The 21,962-nt window shown below is 37.5% G+C and overlaps 2 protein-coding genes across 2 annotated transcripts; both read right to left on the reverse strand.

Moving 5' to 3' along the window:
- Positions 1-18,168: 18,168 nt before the first annotated feature.
- LOC147508118 (uncharacterized) lies at positions 18,169-18,660 on the reverse strand. Its single transcript, XM_086596864.1, has one exon. The coding sequence runs from the start codon at positions 18,658-18,660 to the stop codon at positions 18,169-18,171; it is 492 nt and encodes a 163-aa protein (XP_086452990.1).
- LOC147508119 (uncharacterized) lies at positions 18,661-19,152 on the reverse strand. Its single transcript, XM_086596865.1, has one exon. The coding sequence runs from the start codon at positions 19,150-19,152 to the stop codon at positions 18,661-18,663; it is 492 nt and encodes a 163-aa protein (XP_086452991.1).
- Between the last annotated feature and the right edge of the window lie 2,810 nt (positions 19,153-21,962).

Genomic DNA, 21,962 nt, shown 5'->3' on the forward strand with positions numbered 1-21,962 from the left:
CTAACACAATAGCATTTTGGATAGTGATGGATAAATATGATGATCTATTTTGGATGATACTTAGGCACCTAGCTTTTCGGATAAGTGTGTAACTTCTAACTTATAAATAACTATAAATAATTCCAAAATATAGTATTTGGTTGAATATGGATTTTGTTAGTTGGTTCAAATTTTCGCTTCATATGACTCTTAGGAAATTCAAGAAAAGAGGAACTGAAAAGAGAAGCAATGAAATCTCATGTAATGGCATCTAATTTAAGAGAGAGAGTGAAAAAATGACTTTTTCGTTGTGAGAGAGTTAGATATGGCATTTTCTTTCCTTTGTGAGAGAGTTAGAGAAAACTTTTAGATGGTTTCTTTGAGGTTTTTTGAGAGAGAACATAACAACAAGAAGTACCAAATCCAAAATAAATTCTAACTTCATTAAGTCATGACCCAATAATTACATAGTCATAAAAACCAAAGCACCTAATGAGTAATCAAATCCTCATGAAATTATCCTTAACAAAATTGACATTTTCAGCAAAATGGATCATCACTCTTGTCCCCACATTCTAAAATCTAAAGTATTTAGTTACTTACGACCTTCAATTTGTGTTGGGTGAGACTCCCACAGAAAAACTATTATACAAGTGTGCCATTGGTCTCAAAATCTCAAAAAACTATTATTACAAGTATGCCATTGGTCCCAAAAAGTTGAATTTAAAACCCCAAACTTAAATCTAATCTCGATAGGTCGTTTGGGACTTATTACAAACCACTTGGCCACACCGTTTGGGACTTGGTCCAAACGACCTTGACATTAAAATGTCAAGAACCTAAAAAATGTATCTTCAAATTTTTTTCAAAGTTCAAATCCCAAACGACATGGCCATACCATCTGGACTGAGTCCAAAACGATGTGGCCATGTTGTTTGGGATTTGGACTTAGAAAATTCCCCAACAATATGGCCACACCGTTTGGACTAAGTCTCCAACGATATGGCCACACCATTTGGACTTAGTCCAAAACGATGTGGCCATGTCATTTGGGATTTGAACTTTGAAAAAATATAAAGTTCTGTTTTTTTTTATTCTTAGGTCGCCGGACTTAGTACCCAAACGACCTATCCGGGTCGTTTAAGTTTGGGATTTCGAATTCAATTTTTCGGGGACCAATGGCATACTTGTAATAATGGTTTTTTTTAGATTTTTTGAAACCAATGGCACACTTGTAATAATTGTTTTTGTGGAGAGTCCGCTCAACACAAATCGGGGTCCGGCGTATCATCTAAATGGGACTCATAAACAACCAAAGCAACTAATGATCCTAACAAAATATACATTTTCAAAGACCATATACAATGGATAATCACATTAGCATCCAAAGATCCACATTCTAAATTTATAGGCAAAAACTAACTAAAGCACCCGAATGACCCCCTCGAAAGATATGCGGTTTCAAACAAACATAAAATGGATCACCACTTTAGTTCCCACATTCCAAATCATTTTTTTGGCTAGATGATATAGCAACCATTCCCTACGCCTCCAAAATTTTAACACCATGAACACCCTTTGCTTTTTTTGTCATCATCAAGGAGCTCTAAAGCTTTAATGAAAGTAATGCTATCTAGGTCGTGCACATTTTCTAATTCAAAAATGATCTTTGCTTCTTCAGATATTCAACACTAGAACCGTAATTTGTTTCTTCATATTACGACCACTTCAGAACTGCAACAGTTTCCATGCCATGAATTGCCTCTTCCATACCCCCTCTCCAAAGGATTTTTCGCGGTTTCCTAGCATTGATTGATTGCTTTGATCGTTGATCGATTCCTCTTAGCATTAGTTGATGGGACTTGAACATTGTTCATCACCTTTTGCCTTCGCTCTAAATAAAAGACATATTTACTTAATCGATCGATTGATAACCTTAATACCGACAAGAGTAATGCGACATAGAAAATGACGCCAACAATACATGTGTTTACCAAGTTACCAACTAAGTCTCAGATAGTTCATTTATCCTATTCATAATCCATAAACCAAAATGACAACTCGAAAGTGGATCACCATTTTGATCCTTACCATGGCCCAAAAGCAGCTAATTCTTCATCTACTAAGTTGTTCATCTGCTGCATTTGGGGAGGAGTCACGTGCCTCCTCCTTTCGCCTTTGCGGCTCTTGTTTGCCTCTATCCGATATATTGATTCAAGAAGAACCCGCGCTTCGTCCTAGATCGCCTAGAACGACGCGATGATACGCATCGATACGTTGATTTCTTTCTTGAAAGTTCGCACCATTTCCACTTCGATTTGTCCGAGCCATATGAAACCTGAAATAAAAAGTTTTATAACTCTTTTCGAGGTACCAATCAACCACCCTACTGCTAAAGCTCAAGATCGCGTTAAATCGCTACTCGCTTGAAGAAAGTAGTAGTGAAAGTAGTGTAATCGGTCGGGATTAATTGGATGATTTTTCATAACACTACATTTCTTTACAAATAATTATTAAATATATTTAACTTTGAAATACCAACATAATGAAGCCAATTAAGAACCCAATCAATCAATAAACAATTAAAACACTAATCAACTAAAATAAATATGATTAAAGAGTCCCGAAAGGGCTCTTCGCCAGATTTGGCTTCAACAGACTTTTCGTCCACTTTGCTCCTCTGATTGGGTCAAGACTTGACCATTAGAAATCTCTTCTCGAGCCGGGTCGTTTTGACATAAGGTAGACCCAATTCCGGAGGTCCGAGTCCAAAGATATGGCCTTCGAAGTTCTCACTACGACTTTTGTGTGTTTTTCACCGGCGTCTGACTTTGACTTCTTAGCTTTTTATCGGGCTTTAGAAAGGCTTTGTCTCCTTTGAATCTTGGCCTTTATCACAGAACTTCTTAGCAACCAATCCTTGCTCCTTTATCTCGCCAAAGTAGCACATTTCTACACATAATTGACTTTATCACCAAATACATAAAACACGTAATCGGTTAACTCTTATTTATTACTCATATAATTGGTCTAAAAGTATGATTATTAAGAGGTTAAAACTACAGTTTTGGGCTCTTATCAGGAGACGAAGTTGAGGCTTTGTTTCTATTAAACTCTCTACCCGAAAGTTGGGAAACGTTAGCAGTTTCTCTACAGGGATCAGCCAAAGATGGAATCATTTCCATGGAGATGGCTACCATGTTTATGTTGAATGAGGATACTAGAAGCAGCTCCTCTCACTTAGAGATCCTTGTCATAAAGAAATGGGGGAGAGGTAGAAGCAGAAAACTATCTCATTCTAGAGGTGATGATAGAAGCAAATCTAGGGGTGAAACTAGAACTCCTAAGGCAGAGAGACAGTGCTACTATTGTGCCACCAAGGGTCACTTTAGGTATGAGTGCAGAACACTGAAAAGGGATGAGAAGAATAACTATGTACATGAAGACATGGTAAAGAGGAACGGAAACTCAGGCAGAGATACTACTGCACTAGTCGATGATGGTCTAGTGGAAATTGTGTCAAATTGTGGTGAGTGCTGTCTTAGTACCTTATGCAGGATACAGAGTGGGTGATAGATACAGGAGCATCCTATCACGTCACACCGCACAGGAGATTCTTCACTACGTACAGCTGTGGTGAATATGGTGAAGTGAAGATGAGCAACAGTGGAGTCTCGAAGATTGCAGGCATTGGGGATGTTTATATAAAAACCAATGTCGGATACACCTTGACACTCAAGGATGTAAGACATGTCCCTGACATTTGGCTAAGCCTAATTTCCGCTCGGAAGTTAGATGATGATGGCTTTGTAAACTCGTTTGGTAACGGGATATGGAAACTGAGCAGAGGTTCCATTGTAGCAGCCAGAGGGAAGAAAACTTGCTCTCTTTACAAAACACAGGCTAGTTTATGTAAAGCAGAAGTAAATGCGGTAGAAGAAGAAGCTTCTTCCGAACTATAGCACAAGAGACTGTGTCATATGGGCGAAAAAGGCATGGAAGTTCTTGCCAAGCAAAAGGCCTTGCCGGACATCAAAGGTACACATTTAAATAGATGTACTCACCGCTTGGTAGGAAAGCAACACGGGGTTTTTCCAAAGATTCCGTCTCACGTGAAAAGGACAATGTCCTTGAACTAGTGCACACAGATTTATGTGGTCCTATAAAAGTAAAGTCCCACGGGGGAGCTTTATACTTCGTGACCTTCATTGATGATGCATCAAGAAAGATATTAGCATATAGTCTGAAGACCAAGAATGAAGTACTTGGCATGTTTGTGAAATTCTATAGCATGGTAGAAAGAGAGGCAGAGAAGCTTTTGAAGTGTATTCTCTCAGATAATAGGGGTGAGTACATTGGGCCGTTTGAAGAGTATTGCCAGAGTCATAGGATTCGTCATGAGCAGATCGTTCCCAAAACTCCGCAACAGAATGGTATAGCCGAGAGGATGAATCAGACCATTGTAGAGAGGATGAGATGCATGATGTCTCACTCAAAGCTACCTAAAAGCTACTGGGTAGAAGCAATGCGTACAATCGTACATGTGATCAACCTATCGCCGTCGAAGCCTCTGAATAGTGATTATCCAGAAAGAGTATGGTCAGGTAGAGATGTTGATTATGGATACTTGAGGGTATTTGGGTGCAGTGCATTTGTGTATATTCCGAAGGATGAGAGATCCAAGCTTTATGACAAAGCCAAGCAGTGTATTTTTCTGGGTTATGGGGATGAGAAGTTTGGCTACAAACTCTATGATCCGATTAACAAGAAGGTAATCCGAAGTCGAGATGTTTTGTTCTTGGAAGACCAAACCATAACAGATTTCGAGGAGGGTGAGAAGCTATAAGCTTTCACTAATGATCTTGTTAATTCAGAACTAGACGTTCCTACTGTAAAACGTGTAGAAGGCATTGAAAATGCAGAGAACCATGGTCTTGAAGCTCATGATGAGAATCCTATTGCTCATGGTGGGATAGAATCTATTAATATAGAAGATGCAGATGAAGTGCATGAACCACCACTAGAGCAAGCAGAAGTGCATCCTCCTAAGGCACCAGCAGATAGGGCAAGGAGGTCAGACAGAGAGAGACAAGATTCAACCAGGTATCCACCACATACGTAAGTTTTATTATCTGATGGTGGATAACCTATGTAATATCAAGAGACTCTTGAAGGTACATACAAAGAGAAGTGATTGAAGGCCATGCATGATGAGATGGATTATTTGCATAAGAATCACACTTATGAGTTAGTTGAGAAATTGGAAGGAAGAAAAATTCTCAAGAATAAGTGGATCTACAAAGTCAAGCATGAGGAGAATAATCCACACCCAAGGCACAAATCTCGCCTTGTTGTGAAGGGATTCGATTAAAGGAAAGGTATTGACTTTGATGAAATTTTCTCTCCTGTAGTGAAGATGACTTCTATCCGGATGGTATTAGGTATGACTTCAAGTATGAATCTAGAGGTTGAGCAGCTAGATGTTAAGACAGCTAGAATATTAAATCTAAGTTATTCATGTATAAATAAGTTAGTGCCTAACCTTTATAAACTGATTTGCAGTTCTTCCATAAGCTATTCATTCCTTGTTAGAACAAATTGGATTTGAGGAGGTTCTGGTCGTCCTGCCTCAACATGATTTGCTTTTGAGTAGGTATTTTTTTTTTTTTTCTCCAGATAAGGCTCTTGTAGCAAGATTTTTTTCTTGTATGTATGAATATATCAACTTGGTTTTACATACGTTGGGAAGGCAAGGTTTTCATCATGAAATTTTGTATTTGGGTAGTAAAACCATTTGATATCTATTAATTTAGTAAGTTAACTTTGATTCTCATAGCATAGGTTTTACTTTCAATGGTGTTGATATATAGTTTTACCTAAAAAAGAAGAAACCCTATTTTTTGTTCGTCTAGTTAAGATATAAAATGAAGAAGTAACATGGTTATGCATGAATTCTAGTTTGTTCACCTCGTTATTTGTCTGTATGCATTAAATAGCTAGTACCGAGCAAGCCCCTACCATTTAATAAGTAGCATTAATGTTTTATTAGAAATAAAGACTGGTCATGTAGTGTTCTTGTTAGATTTCATATCTGGCATATTCGTGGGGGATTAAAAAATGCCTTTTGATTACTTTGTTAAATGAACAATACTGTTTACATTCAGATTACTCTTTGACACATTCAAAATGGATAAGGGTTGGATGTCCAAGGATAAGTTATCTATTGAATTCCGAGTAGGGGTTCATAATTTTCTACAGTTTGCACGTGGCGGTGCTGATGAGGAAAATCCTATATGATGTCCATGCAAACTATGCGGGAATGTCAAGAAATTGATGGAAGTTGACGTTAAAAATCATTTGTATTTCAATGGCATATGCCAAAGTTATACTACATGGACATGGCATGAGGAAAGAACACCAAGTGCAGCTCCCTCGTATATGGATATAGATGAGCCTTCCCATCATCATTTTGAGTAGGAGCCTATAGAGGATGCAACAGAAATAGCAAAATTGGTTCAAGCCACGCGAGATTAGTATGTGGGTAACCCTGAAATGATTAAGAAGTTGTTTGAAGATGCTGAGGAACCTTTGTATAGAGGATGTTCAAAGTATACAAAGTTATCTGCCATTGTAACTTGTTCAATCTGAAAGCAAAGAGTGGGTGGTCAGACAAAAGCTTCACAAAGATGTTACAAATGATGAGAGACATGCAACCAAGCGAAGAGAATATACTGCCAAAAAATATACGTGAGGTTAAAAAGACATTGGCAGTGTATGGAATGAAATATGAGAAGATAGATGCGTGTCCCAATGATTGCATACTAATTTGGAAGGGGTTTAGTGGCAGAAAGACATGCCCTACATGTGGACTTTCAAGATATAAGTTAAAGGATAATATGATTGAGCAAAGTAATGGTTCGCCTGCAAAAGTTTTGTGGTATTTACCACCGATCCCTAGATTCGAAAAGATGTTCCAATCAGCAGAGACAGTGAAAAATTTAACATGGCATGCCAATGAGAGAGAAGTTGGTGGGCAACTACGTCACCCGGTAGACTCACCCGCATGGAAGCTAGTAGATGATAAATGGCTAGAGTTTGGAGCAGAGCCAAGAAACCTTCGCTTAGCACTTTCGGCATATGGAATTAACCCACATAGCTCTCTTAGTAGTAAATATAGTTGTTGGCCTGTTGTGTTGGTCACTTATAATCTTCCTCTGTGGTTGTGCATGAAAAGGAAGTTTATGATGTTGACAATGTTGATTTTGGGTCCACATCAATCTAGAAATGACATTGACATATACTTAGCACCTTTGATCGAGGACTTGAAAAAATTGTGGAAGAAAGGGGTTAAGATTATGATGCTTTCCAACAACAAAAATTTACATTAAAGGATATTCTCTTGTGAACAATTAACGATTTTCCTGCATTTAGTAATTTGTTCGATGTTTGTGTGAAAGGTTATTACGCTTGTCCGATATGTGGTGAACACACAGATTCTTGTAGATTGAAACATTGCATGAAGAATGTGTACATGGCTCACAGAAGATATCTTCCGGAAGAGCATCCGTATCAAAAGCAAAAAAAGGCATGTAATGGTAAATGTGAGTTTCGATCCGCACTAACACCACTCACCGGTGTGCGTATACGGAAGAAGGTTAAAACAATTATAACTTTTTGGGGCAAAAGTGACGAGTTAAAAAGGTTAAGAGCAAATATTGTTCATGATGATGTTACACGTTGTTGGAGGAAGATGTCGATTTTTTTTCAGGCTTGTGTATTGGAGACATTTACTTCTCCGACACAACTTGGATATCATGCATATTAAGAAAAATGTTTATGATAGCATTATTGGGACCTTGCTTAACATTAAGGGGAAAATGAAGGACGGGCTTGCTTCTCATCGTGATCTTAAGGAGATGGATTTGAGAAAGGAATTGGCACCATAAAGAAAAGGATTGAGAACATACCTGCCACCAGCTTGTTACACATTATCAAAAGCGGAGAAATTACGAGTTTGCAAAACCTTGAATGAGCTAAAAGTTCTCGAAGGTTACTCATCTAATTTCAAGCCACTTGTTTCAATGGAAGATTTAAAATTAGGTGATCTAAAATCCCACGATTGTCATGTGCTGATGCAACAATTGCTTCTGGTGGCAATAAGATCTGTGTTGCCAAAGCATGTGAGATATGTAATTATTATATTCTACTTCTTCTTCAATGCCATTTGTGCAAAAGTAGTTGATTTGCAGAAATTACGTGAAACTCAGAAAGAATTGGTAATCACATTATGTCTTCTGGAGAAATACTTTCCACCATCTTTCTTCGACATTATGGTTCATTTAACCGTATATCTTGTGAGAGAAGTCCAACTTTGTGGTCCAGTTTTCTTTCGATGGATGTACCCATTTGAGAGGTAAGTTTGCCGAATATCATTTATAGTTCAAATTATACCAAGTTAAATATAGGAAATTCCATCAATATTCCTTTTCTTTTTGTTAAGGTACATGAAGGTTTTAAAAGGCTATGTATAAGAAATCGTAATCGTTCAGAAGGTTGCATTGCTAAATATTATATTGCAGAAGAAGCAGTTGAGTTTTGTAGTGAGTTTTTATCTGATTTGGGTGCTGCTAGTACTCCACATGTTGAAAGCAACATAGCCAAGGAGATTATTTTTGGAAAGCCTCCATCAGGTGGTGATTTGGTAGTTGTCGACCGGAAGTCCTTGGAGGAAGCACATGGTTATGTGTTGCAAAATACAAATGTTGTTGAACCTTATATTGAGTAATGACATTTCAAATACATTTGAGGAGTTTATTTTTTTTTTCTATTTTTTATGTCATATCTAACCAGAGTTGGTGTTCATAATTTCTAGGGAGCATATGAAGTACTTAAGGCAAAACCATCCCCGCCAATCAAAAAGCCAAAAGTGGTTACATGATGCACATATTGGCACTTTTAGTGATTGGTTAAGAAAAAGAGTGAGTTACTAAACAACTTGAATTTTTTATTTACTAAACTAATAAGTGTAACTAATTTTATAAAGAACACAGGTTTTAGATGAAAGGAGCATCCCTGGTAACAATGTCTCGGAAACATTACGTTGGATAGCTCAAGGTCCTCATATACATGTATTGAAATATCACAATTATGTGATTAATGGTTGTCGTTTCTCCACAAAGGATAGTGATGCGTCACGAGTCAATCAGAATAGTGGAGTGAGTTTAGTTGCCACTGGAATGCAGATAGCAAGTGCAAGAGATAAAAATCCACTCTTTTTATAAAGTTGTTACTATGGTGTTATTACTGAATTATGGTTGCTTGATTACACTGAGTTCAAACTCCCAGTATTCAAGTGTGATTGGGTTGAGAATCGGAATGGCATCAAGGTAGATGGCTTAGGTTTTATATTGGTTGATCTTGCAATTGGTAGAATTGGGTACAAATCTGATTCTTTTTTTTTTTTTTTTTTGGAATTAAGCTGGGGTTAGGTGGACCACCACCTGTATTAATTAACTTTTCCTTACATACATTTGTCCACTCACATCATCATTTATAATACTTTGTAGCATATGATCTAATGGCGGGACAAAATGCATAACAAAATTGCTACTATCCTGACTTATTGAAGCTAAATAGTACGCTGCTTTATTTACTTCTCTATAAACATGTGAGAAGGAAATATATCTAAACTGTTGTTTTTTAGCCTCTATTGCTTCAATGGTGTCCAAACAGTACCACGGTGGTTTTTCCCCTTTGTTGATTATGTTGACTGCCCTTAAGGAGTCAGCTTCAACCTCCACTTCTTCGCATCCTTCCATTAAACATCTTTGTAGACAAATGTCTATTGCTTTAAGTTCCTGGAATATGACCGATTCCATTCCTCCTTTGCCAGTGAAAGCTGCTATGACCCTGCCCTCACTATCTCTCATCACACCACCATGGGCTGGGCCCTTAGCACTGAGGGATCCATCAGTATTGCCTTTTATTCGATCCTCTCTAGGTGGTATCCAGCAGCACTCTTTTGTTCTTGCGATCTTGAAAGGGATATCAACTCTGAGATGGTGGCATAAATTCCTGGTTGCATTGCAGTCTGGGATTGCAGGCTTTAGAACTTGTACATAATTCCTTACCTCTCTCTCCATCTTCTCAAAGATCGTCTTTGCTATTTTGGAAATTTTCTGGAATCTGTGTGCATTCTATTCCTTCCATATGTTGTCAACAGTTGTGCATTTTTTTTTTATAGACTTCTCCTACCGATTCATCTCTGCAGATCCTTAGTATCAATGTCCATTCCCTGTTTGATGTTCTTGAATCTGTAGAAATGCCCGGCAGCTGTTTCATTCTAGTGATTACTTCTTTGGAATATGCACACTCAAAAAAGAGGTGTTCTGAGAATTCGCTGCTACTGTTGCACAGGCAACATGTCGAAGAGTTGAGGATTTTCCTTTGTACCAACCTGTCTTTTGTAGGGATGCTGTTGGAAAATAATTGTCAGGTGGTGAAGGAGTGGCGTGGTAGTACCCATTTACCCCATACCAATTTGTGCCATCTTTTCTGCTCTCTTTTATGAGTTAAAGCTTCGTATGCAGTGTGGGAAGTGAATAGTCCGCTTTGATGTGGCATATCCATACAATTTTGTCTTTGATCATGTTTCAATTGATGTCCACTGTCAGAATTGTCGCCTTCAAGGAATGGGACTGCAAATTGGTTACTATTGCATTCCAGTCACCATTTGAGAAAGAGTGCACACCTTAGTGTCCATAGGAAAATTCCACTCTGCCAGGGCTTTTGCATCCTCGATCAACGGCCAGATGTCATGCCATAAAAGGGTATCCTCACCATTTGCTATGGTGTATCTTATGAGCTTTTTTTCTATTTTCCTGGCATTTAGTACACTCCTCTAAGTCCACGAACAATCTCTCGACACTTCCATAGACCAGAAGTAGTTTGCCTTGATGTGTTGTTGCCAGGTCCAGTCCACCCATATTGTATCTTCTCTTGTGACTAATTTAAAAATCAACCCACAATACGCACCCAGATTCCATCTATGCACATTCATTACTCCCAACCCACCTTCCTCTTTTGGTTGACAGATAGAGTTCCAGCTGGCTTGATGGTATCCCCTCTGTGCAGTTGTACCCCTCCATAAGAATTGAGTGCATATGCTTTCCACTTGCTTGAGCACTGTCTTGGATAAGATGAAAGTTCTAGCCTAGTATGTGTGAAAAGATAGCAGCACTAAGTTAATCAGCTGTAATCTACCAGTATGTGAGAGAAACTTAGATTTCCAATTGGTGATTTTAGCCGTCACCGTCTCCACTAAAGGTTGACATTCCTTGATACCAAGCCTGGCAGAAATGAGAGGAAGTCCCAAATATCTAACTGGTGGTTTAATCAGTTCTATTCCCATAACACTACTGAAGGAAGGGCTTTTTGTGTCACTTTTTAAGTGACGCAAGAAGTCACTTGTGTCACTTTTGAAACTAATTCTGAAGTGAACTAACAGCCCTCGACACATAAAGTTCTACCAAAAGTGACATTTAAAAAAAGTGACACAAAAGCCTTACTAAATGTGTCACTTTTTGTTAATAAAAGTGACACTTAAGAATAGCCTCTTGTGTCACTTTTAAGAAAGAGTGTCATAGTGCTTGTCAAAAGTGACACTAGTTGTGTCCGTTTTGGACTAGAGTGGGACATAATTTCATAAAAAGTGATATATTAAGTATACTAGTTGTGTCACTTTTGGACCAAAGTGAGACATAAGTATGACAAAAGTGACACATTAAGTATACTAGTTGTATCCCTTTTGGACCAGAGTGAGACATGAGTACATCAAAAGTGACACATTAAGTATACTACGTGTGTTACTTTTGGACCAGAGTGAGACATAAGTACGTCAAAAATGACACATTAAGTATACTAGTTGTGTCACTTTTAGACCAGAGTGAGACACAAGTACGTCAAAAGCGACACATTAAGTAAACTAGTTGTGTCACTTTTGGACCAGAGTGAGACATAAGTACGTCAAAAAGCGACACATTAAGTATACTAGTTGTGTCACTTTTGGACCAGAGTGAGACACAAGTACGTCAAAAAGCGACACATTAAGTATACTAGTTGTGTCACTTTTGGACCAGAGTGAGACACAAGTACGTCAAAAGCGACACATTAAGTATACTAGTTGTCTCACTTTTAGACTAGAGCGAGACATAAATACGTCAAAAGCGACACATTAAGTATACTAGTTGTGTCACTTTTGGACTAGAGCGTGACATAAGTACGTCAAAAGCGACACATAAGAGTAGTAGGTTGTGTCACCTTTAACATATATTATGTCGCTTTTCCCCAAAAGCGACATTAATGTACATATATTTTTTTAAAAAAAATTTCTCATTTTTGTATTCGATCATATACATTCATTTCTCAACCTGCATCCTTTACGTCATAACCAAAATCTCATTAACCTACTTTATGACAAACAATATCTACATTATCAAAACATCACAACCAAAATCACATTAACCTGTTTAAAGATGGAAACTTCCACTAGGGAAAAAAGAGACAACATTCAAAACAATTAATTTCTATTGATTTCATCGATCAAATCAAGTATTTATCATCTAGTTTGACTCCTAGCTATATCTTAGCTTGTTGTGCGCACTTCCAACACCAAAAAACCTAGTTGCCATCTATTCATCTGTTAATCGATCCATGCATCTGCATCATGAAATCCTCATTCCACTATGACTATACAAAATTAAAGAGCATGTGAATCAAGAAAGGTACGGTATATTGCACAAGTAAGAAAAAAAAATCGATAAGAACAGTATACGTTAGCAAGAGAGTCCAGTAGTAAATAACTCTGGTTCTACCATAACTTATCACATTAGCAAATAGCACTATACATATTGCATTGGGACTTATATGTAGTGCATAGGAAGAGAGGTGAGAGCCTCAGTGAGGATGGTAAGGAATGTTCATATTCGCACTTTCTTCTATCATTAGAGTTGTCTTCTTTCTGATAGTTAATTTTATACGTAATATGAAGCATCATCCAGATATCAACACATGACAATACTTGAGTAAAAGAAAATAATAATACAACCAAAGGAAAAATAAGTAGACAATGAACTACTTCAAATATAACAACATCATACAAATATTCCTATTAACTCCCTTTTATGTGTAGCAGATGATGGAGTCAGATAATTTCAACACAAACATCATCAAACTATACAATTCTAGATATATATTCTCCTTGAGATAAAGTACATACCTTAATCATAAGTGCCCAGTTAAGGAGATAGTAAATAGTGTGAAGGCTCCTCGTAAAAAAAAACACAACCTCAATTCATGTTGCACTATATCTGATGAGAAAATCAACTAACCAATGATAATAACATCGTCTTCCTAGAATGCCAAGACATAAAGCAAAAGTGTAACAAATGCTTGTAAGCATTTAGGAGTACAAGAAAGCTTGACCCTTTAGTTGGCTCACGCCTACTTAGAAATGAAGTGAAACATTTACATCCAGATAGAGCATTAAAAAAAATTTCTCTTTAATTACAATAACTTTTTTTTAAAGTGAAATATCTCTATCAAATTATAACTTCCAACAAGAATGCATGTACACAACCAAAGACTAAGTTACTCAACCATCAATCACAATCATGAATAAACCAAAGTCCTGTAAACAATTTAGGGAAGACATAATTTCCAATCCTTCATATTAAAAAAGACGGAGTCAAAAGTACTTCTAAAATAGTAAGGCATCTTATCTGTCCCACAAGTTATCAAAAATTCAATTCAGTTATTATCTAGTAAGGAGTTCGAGTGAAGCCAATCAAATATTCTCTCACCTATGCATATGTACATAGTCTTGACATAATACATACTAAGACAAAGTCCTGTGTATTTGTTGTTTATCTACAACCCTTGCAGCAAGTCCTTCCTTTGTGACCCGTTCGCATGACTCAACAGTAACTATCATCTAATACTTCAGCTAGAAACTTAATATATTTCACAATATTATTGTAGGAGTGTCTTTCTAACCCAATTCTCACACTCTTCAAATCTTGCAAATACCTGATGTTTATATATCTTCTCTTCCATTGTGCCATGTGCCATCAAACGATAAGCAAAAACTAGTTTCCTTTGGCCATACCTACAAGGAAAAGATTTTGAATAAAAAGCAACATCAGAAAAGAAACATTTTAACTGGAAATTTGATATTCAGGTAAATGCATACCTCCAAGCAATATATATAGCCTAAAGATCGTGAGTTGGATTCCATGAACCATTGACAACTATTGCACAATTTGTAGCCAGAAGATTGAAGCCCAAAGATCCAGCTCTAGGTGATTTCAGTGTGCACATGACCTCGCATTTGTAGGATTATTAAACATTTCCATAAGCTTCTGTCTTTAAGATCCCACAGTACCTAGCTCCATTGAACTTGTTTGGTTCAAGTCAAACAATGCTACTTCAGAAACATTACAACAGATTTGACATTGTCTTACAAGTTAGCTTGCAACTCTATTAAATACTCAAATATTTGAAATCCTAACAATTCTAAGTTTCACAACCCCACTTTAGGCAAGTTAATTAAGTAAGATGTCAGTTCGCTACCCCATTGGTCTCTGAGCGAGTTAAATAATAGCAAATATCGGATTCTCAACAGTCAACACTATAGGATGCCTTGTGTGTGGATCCACAACCTACAACAGAGACACCATTATTATAAAAGAGGAACTCTCAACATTAACAAATTAAATACGTACACATTATAGCGAATCATTGCCAGTCCCCTCGCATCCTGGTCATTAAGACCTCCGGCTAATAAAGTTATCTTGTGTTTGTTAATCTGTAACGCAGTAGCCCTTCCAAAATCATCAAGACATTCTTTAATAGCTTTCACCAATCCTATTTCTCCTTTACAAAACATGAGTACATCATCCGCAAAAGCTAGATGGGATAGTTGTACCTTCTTGCATTTTGGGTGATAGAGGATGGACTTGTTCAAGAGCTTCTGTTTCAGAACACAGCTGAGGATCTCCATTACTAGTACAAACAAGTGAGGGGATAAGGGATCCCCCTATCAGACTCCTCTCCCTCTTGAGAAAAAGCCTTATGGTGCTCCATTTATCATAACCGAATAAGAAGGAGTTGAGATGCACATATCAATCCATTTGCACATACTGGCCAGAAACTGGAATATCTTGAGTATGGCCTTTATGGAGTCCCAGCTGATCATGTCATATGCCTTCCTGATATCTAGTTTAATGGTGCATCTAGGAGTACCATTCTTCCTGTAATGCCCTCTGAGTAACTCATGAGATAGGAGTATGTTGTCTTGGATAGATCTGCCAGGGATAAAAGCTGATTGATTAGTCTACACTAAATCATTGATGAATAATAAAATTCTGTTTGAGATGACTTTAGATATACATTTATAAACAATGTTACATAACGCAATGGGTCTAAAGTCCTCCACCCTTGAGGGATTGCTAACTTTTGGAATGAGGCATAAAAAGTGGCATTGACACCTCTAGGGAATTTACAGAATTTAAAAGCATTAAGGATAGCATATATAAAATCATGTCCGACTGTATCCCAATAACTCTTAAAAAAAAAAGTAAAACCATCCGGTCCTGGGGCTTTGTTCTCTTTCATATTAAACAGGACGTGCTTGACCTCCTCAGGTGTGACTTTCGCGTCAAGAATGGCATGCATGCTATCAGGGATAACGTTTGAGACTTGTAACTGATTATATAATTCCTCTCCACTTATCTCGCCAGCATTATAACCCAGTAGGCCAGTGTAATACTCAACAATTGTTTTATTGCCCTCAGCTTGTTCGGTGATTGTAACCCCCTGTGAGTTCTGGAGATTCCATATCCCACTTTTTTTTTCTTTTCTTCTAGAGACTTGAAGAAAAAGGTAGTACATTTATCTCCTTCTAGCATCCATTCATTTTCTTGTTGGCTTATGATTTCGGATATCTCAATTCTAGCGAACTCGTTATACTGTTGTAGAGCATCTTTCTCCTTATGGCCCAAGAAAGGATCCATGGGCTTTGTTTGTATCTACCTTTGTATATCATACAAGACCTCCCTCGCTTGCTGCACTCTGGCATGTAAGTCTGAAAATTTTCTCCTTGCTCATGGCTTAATTCTTTCTTTGAGAGTCTTTAACTTCTGCATAAGAACATACATAGGATTAGAGAGACTTCTGTCCTTCCAGACCTCTTGCAGGATGTCGTGAAACTCCTTCTGGTCTAGCCAAAAGTTTTTGAATCTGAAAGGTGTAGCCTTGTTGTTCATATCTGTCCAGTATAGGATAATTGGAGAGTGATCAGATACACAGAGCTGTAGGAATTCTGCTTTCAGAGTTGGATACTCCACGTTCCATGTACTGTTTATTAAGCATCTGTCTATCTTCGTCATGATCCTTCCTCTACCTTCTACTTTGTTGTTCCAAGTGTAGAAAACCCCGTTGTAGTTCAGGTCATGATTCTTTCGTCTATGCCTCTCAAGTGAAGCAAGTTTTCTATGTGCCGGATCAAATCGATCCTAAATGGTCAGTCGCCCTAGCAACTCCTCAGAGATATTATGATCATGATAATGAGAATGAAGATGATGACTTCATTGATGATGGTATTGGAGACAACATTCGCACCGAAGTATTTCCAGATATGGAATATCTAGATGTGAATGACGATGAACAATCAATGTATGCACGTTAAGATTGTGAGGGGATCTGGATTGCTCACAAGCCTTCAAAGAAAAGAAAACCCCATAAATGAAAGGCCTGATAAATCATATACTTTGTTTTGGCTAATGAAACATTTCAGCTCTATTTATTTGATTATTGTATCTTTTTTTAATTTTTCTTTTCTATTAGTTCTAATAGTGTAGCTTGAATTTTCTAGTTAAGAGAATCTTGAGATGATCCGAATAAAACTAATAAAGCTTTCAGGCCTTTGTTTATATTCAATTGTCATGTTTATCTTGTTATTTTCATGTCATTGCTTGGTCATAATTAGATGCAGGTTTTTAATTTTTAATTTTGCACTTCTCTGCCTTTGCTGTTGCAAATGCTTATGGGATGCATTAGTTTACTATATTTTTGTTTAGATTGTTGATTCACTATCTATTTTCTTCCAAAATTAGAAAATTAACGGTTAATCTTTCATACACTAAAATTTCTACATAGATTTAACATGTGTTGTGCAATTTTATTTTTTCCATGTAGGTTATCATGGGTACAGAAGAAGATGGCCAATCAAATGACAACCGAAAAAGGAACGATGCAACCTAAAAATCGAAAAAGGGAAACACGAAAAGAGGAACGAGAATAATGATTGAGCTTAACAAGAAATGGGATGGAAATAAAATTAGGGTTGTCAATGACGAAAAAGGAAGGCCAAATAATCGGGCAGTACAGAGAAAACTTGCTGGTATGGAAGGTGCATTGGCAAGGTCCAAGGTACCATTGAGTGAATTTGAAACTTGGTATGATTTACCAGAACCTTTAAGAGATGATTTATGGGAAGCAATGCAGGTACGTAATCGTATAATTCTATGTACTTTATATTATGAACAATTTGTTTTTTGCTCTTCTTCCTAAAGCTAATGTCTTACATACTTTTTTATGTCTAGCAAATATTTGATATTGATCCAAATTGAATGGATAAAGTCATATCATCCATTGGGGAAAGGTGGAGGACTTTCAAGACCAATTTGACTAGGAAATATATTACTCCTTACATAAATGACTACAGCCTACTGGAGAAACCACCAAAAATTTAAGATTTTATTCGTTGAAATGAATGGGAACAATTTGTGAAGTCAAGATTGACGGATGAGTTTCAGGTATGTATAGTAATTTTTTAAACTCGGGATAAATGAAATTCAAATTGCATAGTGGTAGTTAGTTATGTATGTTCATCCCCTACTAGACTTAGTTATTGTTGTCTTTTTGAATTCAAAGGAGTATAGGAAGTTGCAATCTGAGAGGAGAAAAAAGAATGTGTATAACCACCGACTCAGTAGATCAGGCTATGTTGGTCTCGAAGAAGAGATGGTAATCATTTAGTTTTCTAAATTTTCTGTTATTAATTTTTTTTTGGTCGGTAAGCGAGGTTTTTAGAGAGGTCCCCTACCCTTTTCATAAATGGAAAAAAGCTTGTTACATCCTTATATATTGCTTACCACTAGCATCATCATAGATTATTTTCTTTACATCTTCTGAAAATGAACTAGGCACTAAATCTATATAGCTAACATTTGGAATATTTCTAGCTAGTACATCTGCTAGTTTATTACTTTCTCTGTATATATGGTTGATGTTGAATTGCTCCATCTCTTCCTTCATATTTTGAATTTTTTGGATCATCTTCTTTGCTGCCCATGGGTACTTGGTTTTCTTTTTCAGCCACGCTATAACATTTGTTGATTCTGTTTGTACCGCTATCTTACTTACTCCTTGTGTTAATGCCATCCTCATTCCTTGCTCTATGACTTGTAGCTCTATCAAAGCAATAGTCTGCATGTTTAACTTGCCTTGGCTTGCTGCAAGTACTTCTCCTCTATCATTACGTAGTACTACTGCCCATCCTCCCTCTATTCCTTGTAGAGTCTCGTCAGTATTCAGATTGTGTATCTCCTTCTCTACTCTCATTCACTTACAGTACTCATACTTTTTATGTTTTACCCCAACCTCTATCTCCCACATTTCCATGAAGTTCTGTGCTTCCGGTCCTTGCTCCATTCTTATGTTAAGAGCTAGTAGTCGTCTTCTTACATCTCCGATCACTGAGTTTACTAACTGGTCTACGTCAACTTGCTTATTCTGAAAAATCTTGTCATTTTGCGTTTTCCATATCCAGTATACAAAAGCATTCCATGTAAGCCTGCGACTATCTTGTATGCAGCCTTTACCTCGTGTAATATTTTCATCCCATTGAACCTCTTCTTGCCACGTATGGGCCATGGGCTTGTTGAAGCCTATCTTCTGAAGTAGTTTACTCCATACTGTTTGCACAACTGTACATGTATGAAAGAGATGATCTACAGTTTCAGTTTCCCGCCAACACAACACACAAACATCAGTTGCTACTTTCTTCCACTCTTTTAGTTTCTGCAATGTCTTGAGCACTCCTTTCAATGCCATCCAGCTGATGATGGAATTTTATGTTATTAATTGACTTCACGAGTTTAGGTGGCTGTCTGGTTCATGTAGGATCAGGCTATTAATTGATTTACTATCTGGTTATCAAATTAATTCTGTATGTCCGATTAGATGGCTGTAGGTCCAAGGTTTATCACCTCACCTCTTGTCCAATACTCTAGGTCCTATTATATGTTACTGCTTGTAGCAATGAATATACTCTAATCTAATACAGTTTTTTGTTTATGTTTAATAGAAAGAAGAGTTTGGTTCCTCAGTAGAACATGATGATCGGAGTGTCAAATGGCTAAGGGCTCGTCAAAAGAAGAATGATGAATTTGTGAATGATGCTACTATGGAAATTGCAGAAAGAATTGTGAGTTTTCTTGAAGTTTTTGTTAATTTATTTTTTACTTTTATATATGAAATACTGAAATGTATTAACATAATTCTGTCATGCAGGCTTAATTGAAACTGAAGGAGAAGGAGGGGAATTTAGTAACTAAGGGAAAGAATGATATACTTACTCAGGCTTTAGGAACCGCAGAGCATAGTGGTAGAGTTAGGGGGGAGGGGTGGTTTGTAACTCCAACATCATACTTTAAACTTCCTAGACGTACTTGGAAGAGAAATAGAGAGGAGCTTGAGATCCAACTACATGAAGAAAAAGCAAGAAAGATGGAAGCAGAAGAAAGGGTGATGTTTATAGAAAAGGAAAGTGCATTAGGGAAGAAAAAGATGCATAAGTCATCACCACCTGAGAATGTTGGATCTAACAGTGCTAGAAGTGATAATAGAATAAACCAACAGGTATCGACTTAGTTATGCATCTGATTATGACTTGTGTGTTACGCGTTCGATTTCTTTCTTTTTCTTTTTGGGACTTAATTAGATCGGTCAAACATACAGGTAGAAGATGGGGATACACTTAGCAAGATGTTGCCCAATCTTGAAATCAGTACACCCAATGTACTTATACTTTAAATTGATATGATTCTTATCACGATATATGCATAAGCTCTAACTCATACCCATGTTTCTTATAGGTTATTAAGTGTTCTCTGGCTTTGAGATCCAAAGGCAACATTGTTGCTAAAGGTTTACTTTCAAGAAGACTGGACCAGAAAAAATAGTCCACAACATTCCTTTGGGAGAACACAATGTACGAGTACAGATTGACTTAATAATGAAACCTGATCTCCCCCTCCCAATACCAGTACCAAGTGGTGACTTGAGCGTTATTAGCGATGCATGACACAATTTTGTGGCATGGCCAAAAGAATTAGTCATAGTTGGCAATGTGGTAAAGAATCATAGAAAGATTAATGACGTATTTGGTTGATTTACACTTGTTCATTCATTTGATTCATTATGTCGTTTTCCCCACTTGTTTATGTAGGAAGGAGATGGTGATTTTGATGCACCCGAAAAGGCTAGCAATGATAAAAAAATCAAATAAACAGGTCAACATTTTATATTTAATTTTCACCGATATTGTAACGCCCGTATTTTTAAAATACATATTTAATTATTTATTAATTAATTTAATTATTTATTTTCAAAATTGGCCGGATTGACTTCGGGGATACGTGGGCTGGTTTTGGGCCGAGAATCGTGTTGGGCTTGGGGTTTAGGACCCAAGTATATAAACACATTGTTCGGAAAATAGGGTTCGAGAATAATAAAATAATGAAAATGGAGGCACTCGTTTGCTTTCGAGCGGTGGAGCCGATGGTTCGGACTACGGAGGATTCGCGGGTTTTAATTCAAAGTGAGTAGCTATTTTGCTATATCACCGGATTTATCGCTTTCGAATATCGGTATACTATCTAATGTTTCTATTTTTATATTGTTCATTATATTGTTTTTATTCGACGTCATGTTCGCCGAGTTGTTAAAACTCTAGTCAAACACCATTGAACCGTTGAAATCCTCGCGGTTATTAAGTCGTTGGGGATCTGTCGAAATGGGATAATGAAGTGGTGTGGATATTGGTTTTAGTGAACTGTGGGAACGGTTCCAAACTCGAGGAGAGGCCGTCCGCGAGCCCAAGATAAGTGGAATGGTCCTGCTAAAGATGCGCCTTTATTGTTTCTTTGAACTTTTTGTTGTCGTGGGCTATTTTTGGTTGGGTTGATTGGTTGTTGGTCGGAGGGATGGATCGGGGTTGGATTAAGTTGTTGGTGATGGGGGGTCATGTAAGGGTGTGGGGGTGGTAGATGGGAGCTGTCGAAGCTCGTTAATGGCGGACGAAATGTCAATCTAGTGTGGAGGAAGGGCTAAATGAAATTTATAAGGTAGTCTTGTTGGTTGTCGATGGAAGGGGGGTGTGTTGATACGGTGGTTGGGCGTTGGGAGCCTTGAACAAAGGCCAATGGCGGTCGGGTTGAGTTTTTACAAGATGAGGGAATCGGGTTTTGTGGGTATGAGAAGATGGGGTTTTTCTAGGGGATCAAAACCGAACCATTTTCGTTAGTTTGGAGGGGTGGGTGGTGGTGGAGGAGAGAGCGGAGGTGAGCTAAGAAGGGAGAGGAGGAAGAAGACCCGTTGGTAATTTGGGCTTGGACTTGGCCGAAGTTCAGTCTTTGGGCCAAAAAGCTAATTAGTTCATTTGGGCCAAAATGTTTTAAGTTCTTGGGCCCTAGCTTGTTTTGTTTGGGCCCGGATTCTATTTTAAGTTTTGGGCCCGATTTTGGTTGTTTTGTTTGGGCGGTTTCTTTTGGTTTTGTTTGGGCCCGGATTCTATTTTTAAGTTGTTGGGCCTCGGTTTAGATTAAGTGGTTGGGCCAAAATCTAACTAGTTTTCTTGGACC

The sequence above is a fragment of the Coptis chinensis genome, chromosome 3 (assembly GCF_015680905.1).
Source record: "Coptis chinensis isolate HL-2020 chromosome 3, ASM1568090v1, whole genome shotgun sequence".
In the NCBI taxonomy this organism is placed as follows: domain Eukaryota; kingdom Viridiplantae; phylum Streptophyta; class Magnoliopsida; order Ranunculales; family Ranunculaceae; genus Coptis; species Coptis chinensis.